The following is a 17,833-nucleotide window of genomic DNA, read 5'->3' on the forward strand; positions in this document are numbered from 1 at the left end:
TCAGGTTAACTCAATTTTATGAGCCTTTTAATGTATTTAGACTAAAACTATTTATCTCTCACGCATCTACATCTCATTTAACGTTTGTCTGGATCCTCTGAATTAGTTAATTCTATTTTTATTTGTGTTCCATTTCGAAAAAAGGTCCGTACCCCAGTAACAGACACCAACAATTCTGATGATGCTCAGTAACAGATAGGATGAGGAATGGAAGTGTAATGGACATAATTTCCCTTTTCTCTTTAAATTAAGCAAAAGTTCTTTATTTTTAGATCTAGAACCTTAATAAATTCAACTGAACATGAAACACCGGCCGACCTGGTGGTGACTGTTCATAACCTTCCACCATTTCCTTGTAAATACCAACTGGCTCATATAATTCACTTTGATAACACTAGATGGTTGCGCCGTATTCATGGGTCGCAGCATCATCGGTGTTACCCGCCTAAAATTCCTATTAAAAAAACAAATCCAAACTTATTATATTATCTATTATTTAAATTATTAAAATATTCAAAATAATAGATACTTATTATATTATCTATTATTTAAATCCAAACTTAGATTGTCTGTTACTGGTGCCGCTTCCCTAATACCCCTTGTTGGCGATACACTGAGTCACCCGATTTCTCAAGTTTCGATCAACTCTTTCCAATATAGTGCTGGGCATATAGTGCCGTCAAATGTGATCCCAGTTTTCTGAAATGTGCCAACATACGACACAATTGATTGCTACCAGAACACGATCTGGGAGGGGGGGGGGGTGCAATGTTAAAGTGTGTGCGAAAGGCTCGTTGAGTCGCTACTATCGAAAAACCATTTGAAAAGTAAGTCTCTACGCAAATGCACACTGCTTAATTATACAGGGTGTCCGAAGAGTCTTTGACACATTTAAAAAAATCATAGAAAACCAACACATTGTCGTATGAATTGCATAATTAAAAGTAACTTTTAAATCGTTTTTTAAATGTAACTTTTAAATCGTTTTTTTTTTTATTGATTCTCTCTTTATCTTCTATTGCTAGAAAGACAGGTTTTAAAACATTTACGAGCGAAGTGCTTGCACTTTCGATTTCCAGCTCTAGGTGGCCGTTTTTTTCTATAAAATGTACCGTTGTTACAATGCTAATGTCAACGATCCTCATCTAATTCAATGAGATTTCTCACTTCTAAAGACTGCTCTGCATTCTTACTATCATTGACTAAATTTTTGCTGCAGTGCTGGGTTTGATAACATCTTCATATTTATTATTTTCACTATCATTTTTATCATCAACGCTCTCATTTCTGATGTATAACGGACCGGGGCAAGTAGTGATACTGTCACAACGTGACTCCTTGACTTTGTCACAACTTGCCCCGTGTTACACCATTTTGAAATTTACTCCATAGTTTCCGAAACATTATCAGGATCAACAAATGAAGTATATAAAATAACAGCTCATAACATAGGTATTTAAATAATGATAGGAAAACTTTCACACATCAGTTTCTTCAGTGGCAATGACAATTCCAATGCAGATCACAAAATTTACTTGTGCTGCCGAAAACACGATAAATATTTTTATCTTAAAAACAGTCCAACGCTATACTTCTAAACTTACACAAGACACTGAGACCATCAACCTGCTCACTCACATGACGCGGCAGGTGTTGAAAGCTATTGGCTCAGTCAGGGGGCTCGGTTATCGGGCAGAGGTTTAAATACATTAACGTTGCCTTCTTGTAGTTATGACGTGAAGCTGCGGACCTTCATTTCTAGATAGTATTTCTGCAATCGCATTGCTAATGACGCTAAGACCTTTAATTCCCCTCATTGCCATATGGAATATCATCACTGTCCTCTTGGCGCAATAATTCATAGGTGAGCTTTTGTAATTGTTATTTAATGGATTAACTTGGGCGCTTTTTCAACTATCGCGTTTTTTGGCGAGAAAGGATTGTACTAAATATATTTTGTCAAAAAAGCAATAAATAGTATTTTAACTCTGTCAAAAAAGCAATAAATAGTATTTTAACTCTCGAAAAAGCAATAAATAGTCTTTTAACACTATTGAGAGGCGGGATGGATTGTTACGTTAGAATCAAAACGCACCCACTTTCATTTTGGCTACTGGGAAACAACTGTTTGCTTTTGCATTACAACCAAATTTCAAAAAATATATAAGACAATTTTCACTTTTTGGGAGAAAACTTAATCCAAGAAAATATAATAGGCCAGTGCCGATACCTTTGAAAATGGTAAAAAGTTGGAAAAAATTAGAACAGGATGAAACCCATTGGAAAAGTAAGAAAATATAATAAAATTAATAGGAAAAATAATTTACGGGCAATCTGAGTTCGGGAGGGGGGGGGACGGTTTATCACGATTTTCGGCAAAACTACGAGTCCTATCGAAAAACAGTAGCCGACAAAGTTGTTGGTAATAACAAGAACTACAACTTTTGTATTTGCACTTTTTTCACAAAACCTTAAAATTTATATGAAAATTTGAAAAACCAATTTTTTGGCTTTTTATTTTTATCTCCCATTAAAAAAAGCGATTTTTTTCACGAAACTTAGTTAAAAGTTACGTTTTTATGTCTCAAATGCACTGCAATTTTTTTTGTTTTAAAATATTTATTTTTTCTTCTATTTTTGATTTAGCAAAAAAAAAAAAAAGGATTGTAATTTTCAATCGAAAAATCTCACGTCAAAATATCTGATTTTTTTAAAAATCGGAGCGTGTTTTTTTCGTTGGAATCTCTACTTTCTGATGGTATAAAAAATATACCCAATAGTATGGAAAAAAATCGCAGAAAATAAAAAATCACGAAAAAGTTCGAATTTAAAAAAAAAATAATCTAACGTAAAATTTTAAGTTATTTATTAAAATTTACGCTTTAATTACTGAAAAAATGTAAGTTTCCAGTTAACAAGAACAGCTAAATTTAAAAATTGAAAATCCATGGAATATAGAGATTGCAGAAAACGCGAAAATAGTTAACAAAAATCGACATACAAGCATTATGATAATGCGCTTTTACTGCAACTAAATCAGGCACATTTCTCAAACAAACTATAATATTTTTATCGAAATCATTCTGTGTATTTTATTTTTCAATATGCTGTAATTTGTTTTGTGTTATCTCTTGAATTGTTATTTTGAATAACTTCACATATTTAATGATCGGGTATATTAAAAGGAAAAGTATAAAAGAAATTTTTGATTAAAAACCGATCATTTTTCTGTAGCACTCAATTTTTCTTTAGGTTATTTTACGTTAAGCATGCTATTTATAAAAGAAAATAATACTTTTATTTTATAACTCATTGATTCAAATTAATATACACGTAGTAGTTACCTTACTATGTAGATTCCAAAAGTTTATTTTAAATAAGTAAATTCGTCACGGTTTACTTTAAGTAACTTAACCTGCACGTGTATGTTTATAAATGATGTTATTCATTTCTCGAACGATCTTAACATCTGCTACGAAATAATCAGCAGGTAGTAAGGTCCAGACCTTTCTAGACCATTTGCCTCTTCTGTACGAAATGCACTCCTGTTTGTGAAAATTGCAACACAATGAAGGAAGCATCATAGTTGAATGGAATTTAATACACATTTGACTGGTAATGGTAAAAATGAATGATTACATTTTCAAACCAAACAAACAATAAAAAGAGAAAGAAATTAGTATTTTGTGTGGCCACCACGCGCCTCAATAAGAGCTGCTACACGATTCGGCATGAAAGAAGCAAAGTTTGAATATCTGCCTGCGGAAGGGCATTCCATATTGTTTGTATGCGCAACCAAATTCGTCTGTCGAAGCAACAGGACGAGGATCACGAGCGAGACGCCGCCCAACGAAATCCCACACATGTTCAATCGGTGACATATCCGGGAAATCTGCTGGCCAAGGAAGTAGCTGTACCTGCTGCGAATCAAGGTAGAATTTGACAGTCCTGGCGAAATGTGGATGGGCATTATCCTGCTGGAATACAGCCCCTGGCAATCCTTGCAGGAAATGAATAGCTTGGGGCTGTAAAACTTCGTTTATGTATCGGGTACTGTTCAAATTGCCCACAATTCGTAGCAATTGTGATTATCCATGATATGCTATGGCACCCCAGACCATAATTTCGGGTGTTCGTCCACTGTGCCGTTCACCGGCATAGCGCCTGACACGAATTCGGCCATCATGGTGCCACAAACTGAAGCGGGATTCGTCAGAAAAGACGACCTGCTGCCAATCAGCACACCAGCTCCTATGCACATTGGCCCATTGTAGCCGCAGGCGGCGATGGTTTTGCGTGAGAGGAATCCTGTATAAAGGAATCCTTGCGCGCAGCCCACGCTGCAGCAGACGTCTCCGAATTGATGAAGCACACAATGAAACACCTGTAACTGTTGACCACTGTGCTACCATTTGTCTAGAAGAAGCTGTGCGGTCCGTCAGCGCCATACGCGACAGGTGTCTGTCATCGCGAACTGACGTCACATTTTGGGGTCCACTCCCGGATTTCCGAGCTGTCCGGCCCTCGTCCGTCCACTGCTTCCAAACACGCATGATTGTGCTGCTGTTACGCTGCACACGAGGGGCTACTGCACGATAAGACAATCCAGCTTCACGAAGGCCGACGATTCTGCACCGTTCAAACTCCGAAATTTTGCTCAAATTTCGTTTTCTTTCGTCGAAGAGGCATAGTAAAGATTCAGTTAACTTTTACTCTAGCATATAACCACCGATAATCATACACGCCTTGCTACAGCCCTTTATATTCGGTTCGATCCGCCGTTTCTAGGGCGCTGCTCGGCACACGCATGCGCTACTGGTCTGCAATTCTAATCATTTGCATATACCTACTTTACATTTCCTACAATTTTCAGCTCACTCGCGTCCTTCGTGGTGTTGCAATTTTCACAAACAGGAGTGTATTTTCTGAAGGCTACAATGTTCTATAGATCCATTCAAGTAAAAAGTTATCCTCACATATTGAATAGCGAATGTCACTGATCGACTAATGCTCTGACGTTACCATGAAGAGAAGTGTAGACAATAAACACAAAAAATTTGAGGATTTAACATCAGCTTTAATTCATCGAACTTGTCAAACTCAATATATGATGAGACTGCAATAGCTACGTTTCGTACTTCAAGACAGAGAAAATCAAAGGAAATAAAAGAAATAAATAGAGACACTCTCACATTTAATTTCCGATATCATGTTTTTTTTTTTTTTTTTTTTTTTTTTTTTTAATATTTCAAAAGAAAAGATACGATCGGTTCAAAATAACAATACAAATAGAGATTCCTACGAAGAAAACACGCTCCGATTTAAAAAAAAAAATCAGATATTTTGACTTGAGATTTTTCGATTGAAAATTACAATGCTTTTTTTTTTTTTTTTACTAAATCAAAAATAGAAGAAAAATTAAATATTTTAAAACAAAAAAAAATTGAAGTGTATTTGAGACATAAAAAAAAGGTAATTTTTCACTAAGTTTCGTGAAAAAAAATCGTTTTTTTTATGGGAGATAAAAATCAAAAACGAAAAAGTTGGATTTTTGAATTTTTCGCATAAATTTTGAGGTTTTGTGAAAAAAGTGCTAATACAAAATATGTAGTTCTTGTTATTACCAACAACTTTGTCATTTACTCTTTTTCGATAGGACTCGTAGTTTTGCCGAAAATCGTGAAAATCCGTTCCCCCCTTAAACACCCTCCATCCACCTTCCCGAACCCATATCGCCCGTAAATTATTTTTCCTATTAATTTTACTACATTTTCTTACTTTTCCAATGGCTTTCATCCTGTTTTTTGTCTCAAACATTATTGGCACTGGCCTATAAATGCCAAGTATGTATTTAAATGAACGTATCGCTTTTCTTAGACTCTAAAGAGTATAAAACATTTTACAAATAGTTGATTCATTTTACATATAGTTGATTTCATTTACATTTTACATATAGTTGAATCAGAACAATCCAACAGTTTATAGTAATGACGGCTTACATTGAGTGAAAAAAAAGAAAAAAAAATTTGGCAGTCATGCGACTGCTGACGGAAATGAAAACTTAAAACTACAGTATAAATTTGGTGCGTATGTGTGTGTATATAGTGTGCGGTTGGTTTTTCATTTAAAATTAATTGTAGTCTCAAAATCAAAATTTTATAAATTGTAAATATCAGATATAGTCTACTTTTTTACGTTTATCCGCAATCTGAGCATCAATCATATACAATTTGGTATGGTCTATTTCAGTTCGTTTATAAAGTAAATATTGATGCAAATGCAGGAAAGCCGACATGCCGTGAGATTGACCAGCATACCGGGAAATTCGAATTTTGAAGCATGCCATAACTAATTCGGGGTTCATTTCGAAAAAGAAAATAGAAAAAGAAAGTGAGCTTGTAGTTGAAAAGACATTTGGCATAGACCAAAGGCCGATTTGTGTGCCCTGTTTTTACACAATATGCAATGTACAATTATGCAATCTATTATAAGTTTGATTTGAATCATATGCAGCTGTATTAAGGTGGTTTTGCATGATGATGTGAAAACGTTTTTCGCGACGTGTTATTTGAAATTTAATATATTTAATTTTTTATACATCGATTTTAAGTTTAATTATATTTAAAAGTATAAATTAATCTATTACAAAAGTTTCTAAACCCTTTTTAAAAAGCAAAAATATCTGATTTGAATTTTTTTTTAATCTGATTTAAATAAAAAAATTCCATTTATTTTTCTAATTTTTCAAAAAAATCATGATTTTTTTTACACACACACACCTTGATCATTATCATTATATTCCAAAACTGATACTATAGGTTTATGGGAACTAAAATAGGAATTAAACGATTTTGATTCGAATCGAATTAAATATCTTATAAAGACTGCATTAATTGTAGTTTATATCTAGCTGTGCTAAGATTGCAATCATTGGATATCGTTAAATTAGAATATCCATTCAAAAATTCAAGTAATGGTAAAATTTTATCATCTGCAAAGTTGATGTTGAAATCCCCACTCAAAATCATTTGCAAATCATCAAAGCTCTTCCCAATTTTATCTTGATGTAATGCAAAAGCAACTTTTGAATAAATAAATAAATTCACTTTCATACAGAAATTCTTGTATTGCGCTTGAAGAATTCTGCGGTAATATACAAACAGCAATTAGCTGTCCATTTTCAGAGTGACAACGGCAAACACAATGCCTCACCGATGTCAGAAATATTTCTTTTTACTCATCTCCAAAAATACCCAGCGCGCCTGAAGAAGTTTTCACTTCATAAATATTATGTAAGCTAAAAAATTTTTTATTCTGGAGAAGAAATGCACTGTGAGGTTCGAACTCACGCTTCTTGAGATTACTTACTCCGGAATCAGATTATGGGACTCACGCGCTGCTGACAGCGCTACTGAGTTTCGCTGTTCCCAACGAAAGCAACGTAGTAAAAGAACCGAAGGTAACCGCGCATGCGCTGTATTTCAAATGTCGGTGAGGTGACGGTGTCGCGAGATGAATGGATCCTTCCCACCTCAAAAATGCTCAACGCGCCTAAAGATCTTTTCAATTCAAAAATAATTAAATTAAAATGAAAGAGGGGAAAACATTTTCAAACGACACAGTATCCACACTTTGTCGCTTAATTTTTTACTAGAATCACAGCTTAATCCTTTCAGAAATGGATTTCACGAGCTGTTTATATTCAAGGTAACTTTTACTGATTCCATACCCTCTTCAATGTGGCACTGAGTTCAATTTTGTTGGCGGGAACACTAGGTCTTGAACCTTTTTTCTTTAGACTTGGCGCTTCCACAAAGTGTCGATCGTATTGAGATCAGTACAGTTGCTTGGCCAGTTTAATAGCAAAATCCCCTTTTCTATTTAAAGCCTATGATATAGAGAAGTGACGCGAAGCAGAATCTTACTGAAAAGTAAATGTGTCACTAAATAAGCAGAAAGTTAAATGTGTCATTGACATGCCTCAGAAAAGAGGAGCATGCAGTAATCCCGTAAATCTTCATAAACAACGGAATTCACCCATTGTTTAAAGATAGTTACAATTGCCCAGTTCCTTTAACTATCATGCATCCCCATATCATAAAGAATATCTCAAATTTGAGAAGATTTCTCAAGCACTTTTCTTTTTAAAGGCCAAAACTGAACACCTCTTTCATCATTAGATATTTCAAATAAATATTCATCACTGTGAATAAAATACTTTCCCAGTCTTATTACACCTAGATGAGCTTTTGTTTTGCTCCAGGAGAGTTGGGCACGTCTCTACTTCATGTTCATCTTTGGTTTTGCTTTGAGAGCCCTTAATTTCAACTGCAGTTTGTGCAATCAGCCAGGTGTAGTTGGCTTGAATACGATAACTACAGATTCTGTCCTACACTTGTGGGTGTAAAGGGAATTTTTAAAACAATTATTTTGGACGATTCACTTTAATTTGCGTTCATGTCTGCCAGTTACAAGCTCTTTAGCTCATCTACTTCGGTTACTTTTTGAGGTCCTTTTACATTCTTTTAAAACATTCGAAACAGTAGGTTGTAAAACGTTCATTTGATTCAAGATGATTTTTGTTTCTTTTAAACAATGATACAACAAGCAACTTCATTGTCTCCAATTTATGACATGACGACCCAATTTCATCAAGAAAAAAAAATAACCAATAACTTTCCACGTTCTAAACTTACTTTTCGCCACCTATCGGTTAACATGGATAAAATATTTTCGCTGCTTTTCAAATTCACATTGAATGAATTGATCATTCTAAGTTTTTGACCCATATAAAAATCAACATAATTTTCAAATGTGATAAAAACCTTTAAATTGCTAAAATAGTATCTGTAAAGTTGACGAAATTGTTTTATCCAGTCATTAATAACATGCTTTCCTTTGTTTAATTTGCATGCGTTCATTTTACTCGACTCATTGACTAGTATTGTTTAAACAGTTCGGATATTCTATTACATTTTGAATTTGAGTTGTATAGGGCTGCTTTAAGGACCACCTCAAAATGGTTCGCCTACATGTATCATCGTAGAAAGGTGCTATCAATGGTCACAGTATCGCCGAGTTTGAATTTGATCTGACGTATATTCGCACGATTGATAAACACAGTGCAGGCAAATGAAATGGCAAAGCTTGTGCTACTCCGGGATACTACACTTGAGTAACACAAGTGTTGCCATTTCACTTGACAGCACTCGGATACGCGACTTGAAACGTCAACTGCAACTTCGGCGCGTCTGGTGGTTAGTGGAAAATGGGTACATCAATATGCCAAACTCTATATCAAGAAAGAATTTCATTTACAGCAGTTTGATGCTTCTTCAAATACATTCCAATTTTATGATTTTGCATTTGGTATGATACTAAATTCAATTTTTCAACTGATTTAGAGGAAAATAGGGCATTTTCCAATTACAAAATATCTTTCCTCGTTGCAATGCTTTATCAGTACTTCCAGTGCTTTACAAATGTTGCTGCTATTATTTACTCTACACATGTAATCTATTGCAGGATTTCGTGATTGGTTTATCGGTGCTAGCTCGGGGATCGCTGCAAGAGAAACTTAGATGGGTATTCAGCTTGTATGACATCAACGGAGACGGTCACATCACTAAAGATGAAATGAGCCGGATTGTGGCAGCAATTTACGATATGATGGGCAAAACGATGGACCCGCCTTTGGAAGAATTCACAACAAGAGATCACGTTGATAGGGTGTTTCAGGTAATTGTCCATTGTAATATACTTTTGAATGTCTAGCTGTTTCTTGAAGCTCAAAAGGTCAATCCGTTTTTAATTCAAAGTATTCTATGAATTTCGTTTCAACAAGTGTTAGAGACAAGCATTCAGTGACATAATACCAAATTTAATTTCTTAAATTAAACGATATTGTTTCCATTATATGCACCAAAGTAAATCTATTTTGAACATATTAAAGGGTATGAAAAAAGGCTATCTAAGTACTTGGGGCAGGGTGTTTTTTTATTTATAATTTTTTTGACATAAAAGTAAAATTTTCACGTGTGACGGAAGCGAAGTAGCGGCATCGAAAATTTTAGTCATATTGATAAAGTGCATCGATCACTTTTTGTTATCATAATGCCGCGGGCTAGGGTACACTGAGGGCTTAAGTTTCCAAAGCAAAATGCTACTAAACAGCAAAAAAGGCCGTTTTGATTTTAAAAAGCTACATTACTATGCACAATCCTTGTACAGTCAAGCCCGCTTATTGAAATATCGTTTAAAAGAATATTCCCCTTAATGTAATAATAACCTTTCAATGTACCAAACCGATGTAAAAGGTGAATATGAACCCAGATAATGGAATATCCACTTATTAGAATACTTTTTCTTGGAAAATTGGCTATTAACCAGCACTTTAGTGTTTATAAAAAAAAAATCAGTTTTGTTCAGGACCGAAAACTACCCAATTTGAACTGCCTCTTCATATTTTTTGAGCTTTACAGCAATTGAAGAAATCTATAAAGGGCTCACACAAACATTAAAATGTTTAATGTAGAAATACTTTCTCCTTACTAAATCATTCAACAGTCAAACAAAGATAGAACTAATAGGAATTTTTCCATCCAAAGAGTAGTCCGGTCAATTTTAGACATTTGAGGTAAAAAAATGTGCACCCAGCTGAAAATTGGTAGGATTGTTCAAAACACCATCATAAATGAAATCTAAAAAGTCCTCATCGATCCGACCCGAGGAAAAATATTTAATCGGGGCCAAAGGTCACAAAAACGGGATTTTCACGATTTTCAGTGAAACGGTAATTTTTATCATAAAATCAGCCCAGACAAAAACTGTAAATCAGATAATTATCTATAAAAAATGTCTCAATATTTTTTTTCCTAAGAGTCACCGTTTTTGAGATACAACAATTCAAAAAGTTGAAAGAGATGTAATCGTCATAATATACGCACGTTTCCACGCCACCTTTGAGGTAGTGTACTTCGTGCGCTAAGTACACTAAATTTTTTTCTTCATTTCTTTTTTCACTCGTAACATTCAACTAAACTCTTTTAATCACATATATTATTGAAAATAAAAGCACCAAAAAAAGACATGCTTCGGTTTTTAAACTTCTTATAAATATTTAAGTTTGTCTTTCCTCCCCCCCCCCCCCCCCCTCCGTCATTCGCTTCTCCCAAGAGGATCGTCTGGATCAGCCCCTGCGTTAATGTGGTAAATCTATTTTAGCTACAAGATTGTTTTTCTTTTATTGCAAAAGCACTTGATTTTACATCGTGGGACTTTAGTATCGCAGATGCATGAGATTGTAGCTAAAATTTGAATTAAAGAAACTATTCATGATAAAAAACAATTAAAATGTATAAAACAGTAAAATTATCAACAACGAACAGTAAGGATATGTTACATATATTTACATGAAATACCAAATAATTCAGTCACTAAATGTCAGCATCATCTCCCTAGCACGCCGATATCGGTCGAAAATATTGTCTTCGTTCAAAGAACAATTGAGTAGATGATCTTTTTCCATTTCTATATTTTCATTACATAAAATGCAGCTGGGACTATTATATATGCCAATGCGATGCAGGTGTTTAGCAAAGCAATCGTATTTAATAATCGTAAATAATATAAGTATTTGAGGCTGACTTCATATTCAATTTCTTATTTTTCAACATTTTGTTACTCTCGGTGTCAGAATATTTGACCAACGAAACGTAGAACGTATTGTTACAAATGTTCTTAAAATTGGAGTAGAAAAAGAGCAAAATCGTATTTTCGAAAAATCGCTTCGAGGTGGTGCCAAATTTCATGAAAATGGCCGAACGATCTTGGCGCTGTGCGCGTAAAAGACATCCAGTCATACAGAGATCCAGACATAGAGACTTTCAGCTTTATTATTAGTAAAGATTATGTGTTGTATATTGAGGGTAACTTTCATAAAATCATACGTATAACTTTTTGAGTAATCGTCACTTTTGGGTGATTCTCCAAAAACCTGACATTTTCCAATCACAAGTATTTTTTTAAATAAAAATGTTTCAAAAAATCTGCAAAAAATTATACTTTTTTTTAGGAACTTATTAAAGGTAAAATGGAGGGAATTCACTTTAACTATGAGACACCCCTCAAAACAGGGGATCAAATTTTCACACACCAGGAGAGTGACAAGCAGTAAATTTCATGAAAGGTTATCAAAAATTAATTATATTAATAAAGAAATAATTGTAACCTAAACCAAAAAGTATGTTATTGCATGACAAAACACTATGTAAAACCTCTCTTAACGGACACTCCCTAATAACGAATATTTCTTCGAGTCCCGGTCACTTTATATACGTTTTTCCATATTATTCACTCTGAATATCTTACACTCCGAATAATGGACAGTTATTTTAACAAAATATTTTTTTTTCTTAATTGCTAGACTGAAATTCTAAACCAGCAAATAAATACATAATTTTCCCATTGTTTACGTTTTCCCATTGTTTTAGGTTTTTTTTTTTATTTTCAATTCTCTAGTTCAGAAAAGTGTTCACCTAATACTAGAAAATAGTGCTTTAATTTATCTAAGTCAAAAATTTAAAGCAACTTCATTTACCTATTCGAGCAACATTAAAATTTTTAAAAAAATGTATAACCGAGAAATCTCTCTTTGAAAGATTCGTCTGAACAAGAAAAGAAATAAAAGATTAAATAAATAGAATTTTTCTACTGCTACATGTTTTATTTATCGTTTGCCAAATTCAGTTTTTTTTTTTTTTTTTTTTTGTTTTTTTTTTTAAATCATAATCTTAATTTCTAAATACTGTTTTGGAAATAAAATCTATTCTACTAAATGTATTGCGTTATAAATAATGCTTTTAAAGAGACTTCTTTCTTGCCCCAGGAGTATGACATTTTTTTTGGTAGAGGAGAAGGACATTTTCCTTGTAATTTACCTGTTGCGTAAGCCCAAGATTATAATTAAAGTAACTAATGGTTTTTTCGATTCTAACCTCTTAATTCAACTGCACACTATAAGTAGAATTATTATTTTTTTATTTAACACAGAAATTTGTGAAAATGTTACATACCCATTTTTGAACTTCAAGATTTTAGTAAGAACAGCAGACAAATCATATTAATTTAATATTCAAGCAATCTAAAAAAAATGATGATAATAAACAGTGTTGTAGCACAGAAAATCAAAAATTCCTTTTTTGTAATCTATGATAGTTGAACTCATTCCTGGGACAGGAGAATGACATGAAACGTGGGGACAAACTGTAAAATAATGTGCCTTGATTATTTAAATAGTTAAATTTATTTAACGGATGTCATTTTACGCCTTTAAGTATGCGTAATTTAGTACTACAATATATATTTGTGGAATGTTGATACAAAATTTTAAAAATTTAACTATCTTTGAGAAACGGATGGGGACACGTCAAAACAGTGACTTTCTGGTTATTCAAAAAAAAAAATTGTAGGGAAAAAATAAATGAGTTATTGTTTTAATGAAAATGGAATAACAACGGGACTTTTACTTCTAACTACTTCATACTATTGTTAGGATTTTGGAGAATCTCACCATTTTGTGATTTTTTTCTTCATTTATGATAACCAGTGTATTTAGCACTTATTTCCGGATTCTAATTTAATTTTAAACTAAAACTTAGGCCATGTAGTATTTATATAATGAAATGCTATCCAATGTATCATGAATGCACACCATTCTACCTATCAAATCATGTACCATGTAAACTAGTGATTTTCAACCTGTGGGGTACGCCCCCTAGGGAGGCACGAGCACACTAAAAGGGGTGTTGAGGACGCGAAAATATACAAGAGAAAATATTATTTAAAATATTTGATTAACTGACTGAAAGGAAAAGCAGACATACAAATAGAAAAGAAATTGCATTTCAACATATTTAATAATTATCTTTTTAAGTAAACAACTGCTGAATGTAAACTTACTAAATAAAAACATACCAAATTAAAATATAAATTTCGTAATTAGCAGTAACTTCCTTGAGCCTGTCTTTAAGAACAAAGTTTTTCGAAGAAAGACTTAATATTAGAAATAACCACTCTCGGTTATGTTTCTATAATTAGCCGAGATCTATATTTTGCCTTCAAAGAAGCCACAGCAGAAAATCCAGTTTCACAAAGGTAGGATGTTGAAAATGGTAATAGAATCCGAAATGCCCTTGTTTGAAGTGCGGAAAAAGAATCCTCTAGTCCTGACCGAAATTCAAATAGTGATTTATTATTAAATTGTCTTTTGGCTTCACCACTTGTCGCTAAGTCTATGAATTTTTTCTCCTCATCAATGGAGAGTCCTTCGGGAGTCTTATGAAATGGATCTCTAACCCACTCGAAACATGCTATCAGTTTGTCGTCAGCATGGCTGAATGATTTTCAATGGTTATACAAAAACGACTTTTGCATGTTTTTCAGCTTTGTAAATGTTAGTACTGTTAGAGGTTGATAATAAACCTCATCTAGGTCCTAGATCGCTTAAAATTTATTTGAATTCAGTTCTTTAATTTCCTATGTTCTTATGAGACTATGCTCAAAACAAAGTCATGCGTAGTAATATTAAATTTTTGTTTACAAAATTATCAATATTTTTATTTAATAACCTGCTTCAGCTATCCCAAATTGCTTCAGCTTCAAATTGTGCGTGTGCCCTCGTATTGAGGGGGCCTAAAAGGTTGAGAACCCCTGATGTAAGCATTAAGGATAAAGTGAACATACTTTATCCTTATCTGTATGTTGACTTAACGGATTATTATTAGAATTATTATATAATATAAACAAATAGAAATTCAATTTATAGATTTTGCAATGTTTTTTATTTTACTTATTTATTAATGTATTTCAGAAACTGGATCAAAATAAGGATGGAGTTGTGACAATTGAAGAATTTATGGATTCCTGTTCTAAGGTTCATCACTTTAATAATTCACTATTTTAGAAATAATATGCATCTTAGATGATATAAGAAATGCCTTCCCTTTTCTGTAAATAGTTTTAAATTTTTTTTCAACTAGCTTTAAGTTCTACTAAACTGAGCTGTTTTACAAGCTTTTTCATTTTTATAAAAAGCTTAACGCCACAACAATTTCGTTTTGAATAATGTTTTCAAAAAGCGTTTTTTTTTTATTCCTTACCCTCCAAGATTAACTTACATTATATTCAAACAGAAATCAAAACAGAAGTCAAACAGAAATCAAAAATAAAAATAAATTTCGATTTTGGCATAATTTTCCCATTCAAATAATGCTACTCAAAATTCTGTACAAGATTTTTAGTTCGCATTAATTCAGATACCAAAAATTACTTGCTGGATAACAATTCTTAATAATGTTATTTTTGCATTTTAGGCAGGCTTTTTTTTTAATACACACTTGTTTATTCACTTTCATGGAACTGGAATATTTTTCATTAGGTTCTCAGTAATACACTGCTTGGCAATTGCTAAGGAACAAGTGATATATGCAAATTTGTGCCTCTGACAGCTGTTCAATGAAAATAAATTCAAGTTCAGCTGGCGTGGTAGATTAAGACTCGTTATTTGTATGAAAGACAGTGCACACAAGCCCAAGATTCGTAAGAAAATTCACGCTGTTTGGTGTTTAACAAAAAAAAAGTGTTGGACGTTGAAAAAGTTTTTTCTCTGGATTTCTGTTTGGTTCTTGAAATATTTAAGAGTAAAATGTCAGCAAGACATCATTAGAGTACCTACGATCGTGGAAGAGCGGTTGGACGACTGGAAGCAGGTCGAAATGTCACCGCTGTAGCTACTTCAACGGGTGTATCAAAAAGTGCCATCTCGCGATTAAAGAAGGCCGCTGAAGGTGGAAATGCTTTGCGAAAGCATGCAGGGGCTCGTGGTAAGAACACCACACCTTCAGAGGATCGGTATGTAGCCCTCGTGGTAAAAAGGAACAGAAATTTCACTCCTGGACATATAGCTACAAATCTTGCAATCGCCGCTACCAGTACGCATGTTTCTGCAAGAACCATCTCATTAAATAATGTTGGTTTGTTTGCACGGAAACCCGTATGTTGCATCGCACTTCAACCACGCCATCGTCGAGAGAGATTACGCTGGTGTAAGGAACTTGTTGGTTGGGATCGTCAAAATTGGTCTAGAGTTTGGTCAAAATTGGTCTGGTTCTTCAACGAGTCTCGTTGCAGTGTGACAAGTTATTCTGGTCACCAACTATCGTGGAGAGATCGTGGAACACGCTATGCATAAAAATTTGTTTGTGAACGTGATCGGTACGGCCTAGGCGTGATGATGTGGCCAGGCATCATGCACAGTGGCAGAATACCGCTTCACATTTTTGAACACGGAAGCGTTATGGCGCAAAGGTATTGCAGAGAAGTTATACTGGATCATGTTCGTCTTTTTATGGAGGCTGTAGGTTCAGGCTTTCTCTTTGTAGGCGACAATGCACGGCCACACAGGAGCATTGAAGTATCAGACACACTGCAAAGTGAGAACATTCCCCGTATGCAGTGGCCTGCTTACTTTCCCGGCATAAATCCAATTGAACATGCCTGGGATGCTCTTAGCTGACCTGTTTTCAAAAGAACCGTCCCTCCCAGAATAGTACAAGAACTCAAATCCTCCTTGAGAGAGAAGTGGGAAAATATCCCACAAGCATTCCTCAATAGTTTAATGGGGAGTATGGAAAACAGATACAAAATGTGCATTAGTGTCCGTGGTAATCACACATCACACTAAAGTAAGGTAGACCGGGGCACGTTTGCCCCTGTTTCAAAACGAATTATAACTGGAGAGACAACCGTCATAAAATATTGAAGCTGCTTTCTAGCAAATATCCTCACAAGTTTTCGAGCATCAGTCAAGCTTCGGGCTAGAATACGGAAGGAATAATCTGCTTTCTACCAAGTCGAGTGAATTTTGAGTTGAACGTTTTGAAGCTTAGTGTGAATAAATAATACTTAGTTAAGAAAGAACAAATATATAAAAATTAGCACATTTGTATCCTTTTTTGATAATTGTATTTGTATGAACTGAAATGTTATTAAATTTTTTTGCTTGTTAAAAATAAATCCAAACTTGGTGACGGGGCAAGTTTGCGCGTTGACGTCTGAGCACTTTTACGCACGTGCTTACTGTGTCTTACTTCTAAACGTGCCCTGACGCTTTTTTTCGCTCCGAACTGTCTCAAAAATTTTCAGTATTTTCAGGCTCTTTAGTTTTGAAAGTCAACAGTTAATTTTTAATTGAGTTACAAATTCGTATCTTATAGCTTGCAATCATGTAGTGCTGTCTTCATGACCGTTCAGCTCTTAGTTTATACACTATTCAGTCCGCAATAAATTTGCTTTATTTTATCGGTGGTAAAACATTACGTTCAAAACACTAACAGAACCACGTTAGGTGTCAAAATAAATATGCGTAAACGTGCTCCGTGTTTGAGGCAAGTTTACGCAACCGACTTAGACTCAAAAATATTTTTTAACGGTTAAAAACCCAAACTGAGCAACAACTGAATATATCAATTTTTATTCCATTAACTGCCTCATAAAACCACAATGTCTAAAATTTCCTAAGTTAAAATATAAAATTTAGAAATTTCATTGGAAAAAAAAGATCCACGTAAACGTCCCCCAGCCTTCCCTATTCATGTCTCCATCATTCTGATTTAGATCAGTTTTGTTGTTGTTTAAAAATCATCTAAGAAGGATTTTTTTTATTTTTAAGTTTTTACTTCATCGATGCAGTAATATCTGTACTATTTGGCACTTAATAATAAAGGCACATCCTCCCTACTAACTATGTACTTGTTCTGTTTATTTAATCATTGTC

The 17,833-nt window shown here is 34.0% G+C and overlaps 1 protein-coding gene across 3 annotated transcripts in view; it reads left to right on the forward strand.

Annotated features, from left to right (window-relative positions):
* The window catches only part of LOC129218549 (Kv channel-interacting protein 1-like), a 235,764-nt gene that overhangs the window by 215,720 nt on the left and 2,211 nt on the right, over nt 1-17,833 (forward strand). For all 3 annotated transcript variants that reach the window (XM_054852851.1, XM_054852853.1, XM_054852852.1), the window contains 2 exons: nt 9,526-9,738; nt 14,870-14,932. In XM_054852851.1, the coding sequence (XP_054708826.1) occupies nt 9,526-9,738; nt 14,870-14,932 (276 nt within the window). The remainder of the gene's footprint in view (nt 1-9,525; nt 9,739-14,869; nt 14,933-17,833) is intronic.

This window comes from Uloborus diversus, chromosome 3, assembly GCF_026930045.1.
Source record: "Uloborus diversus isolate 005 chromosome 3, Udiv.v.3.1, whole genome shotgun sequence".
NCBI lineage: Eukaryota > Metazoa > Arthropoda > Arachnida > Araneae > Uloboridae > Uloborus > Uloborus diversus.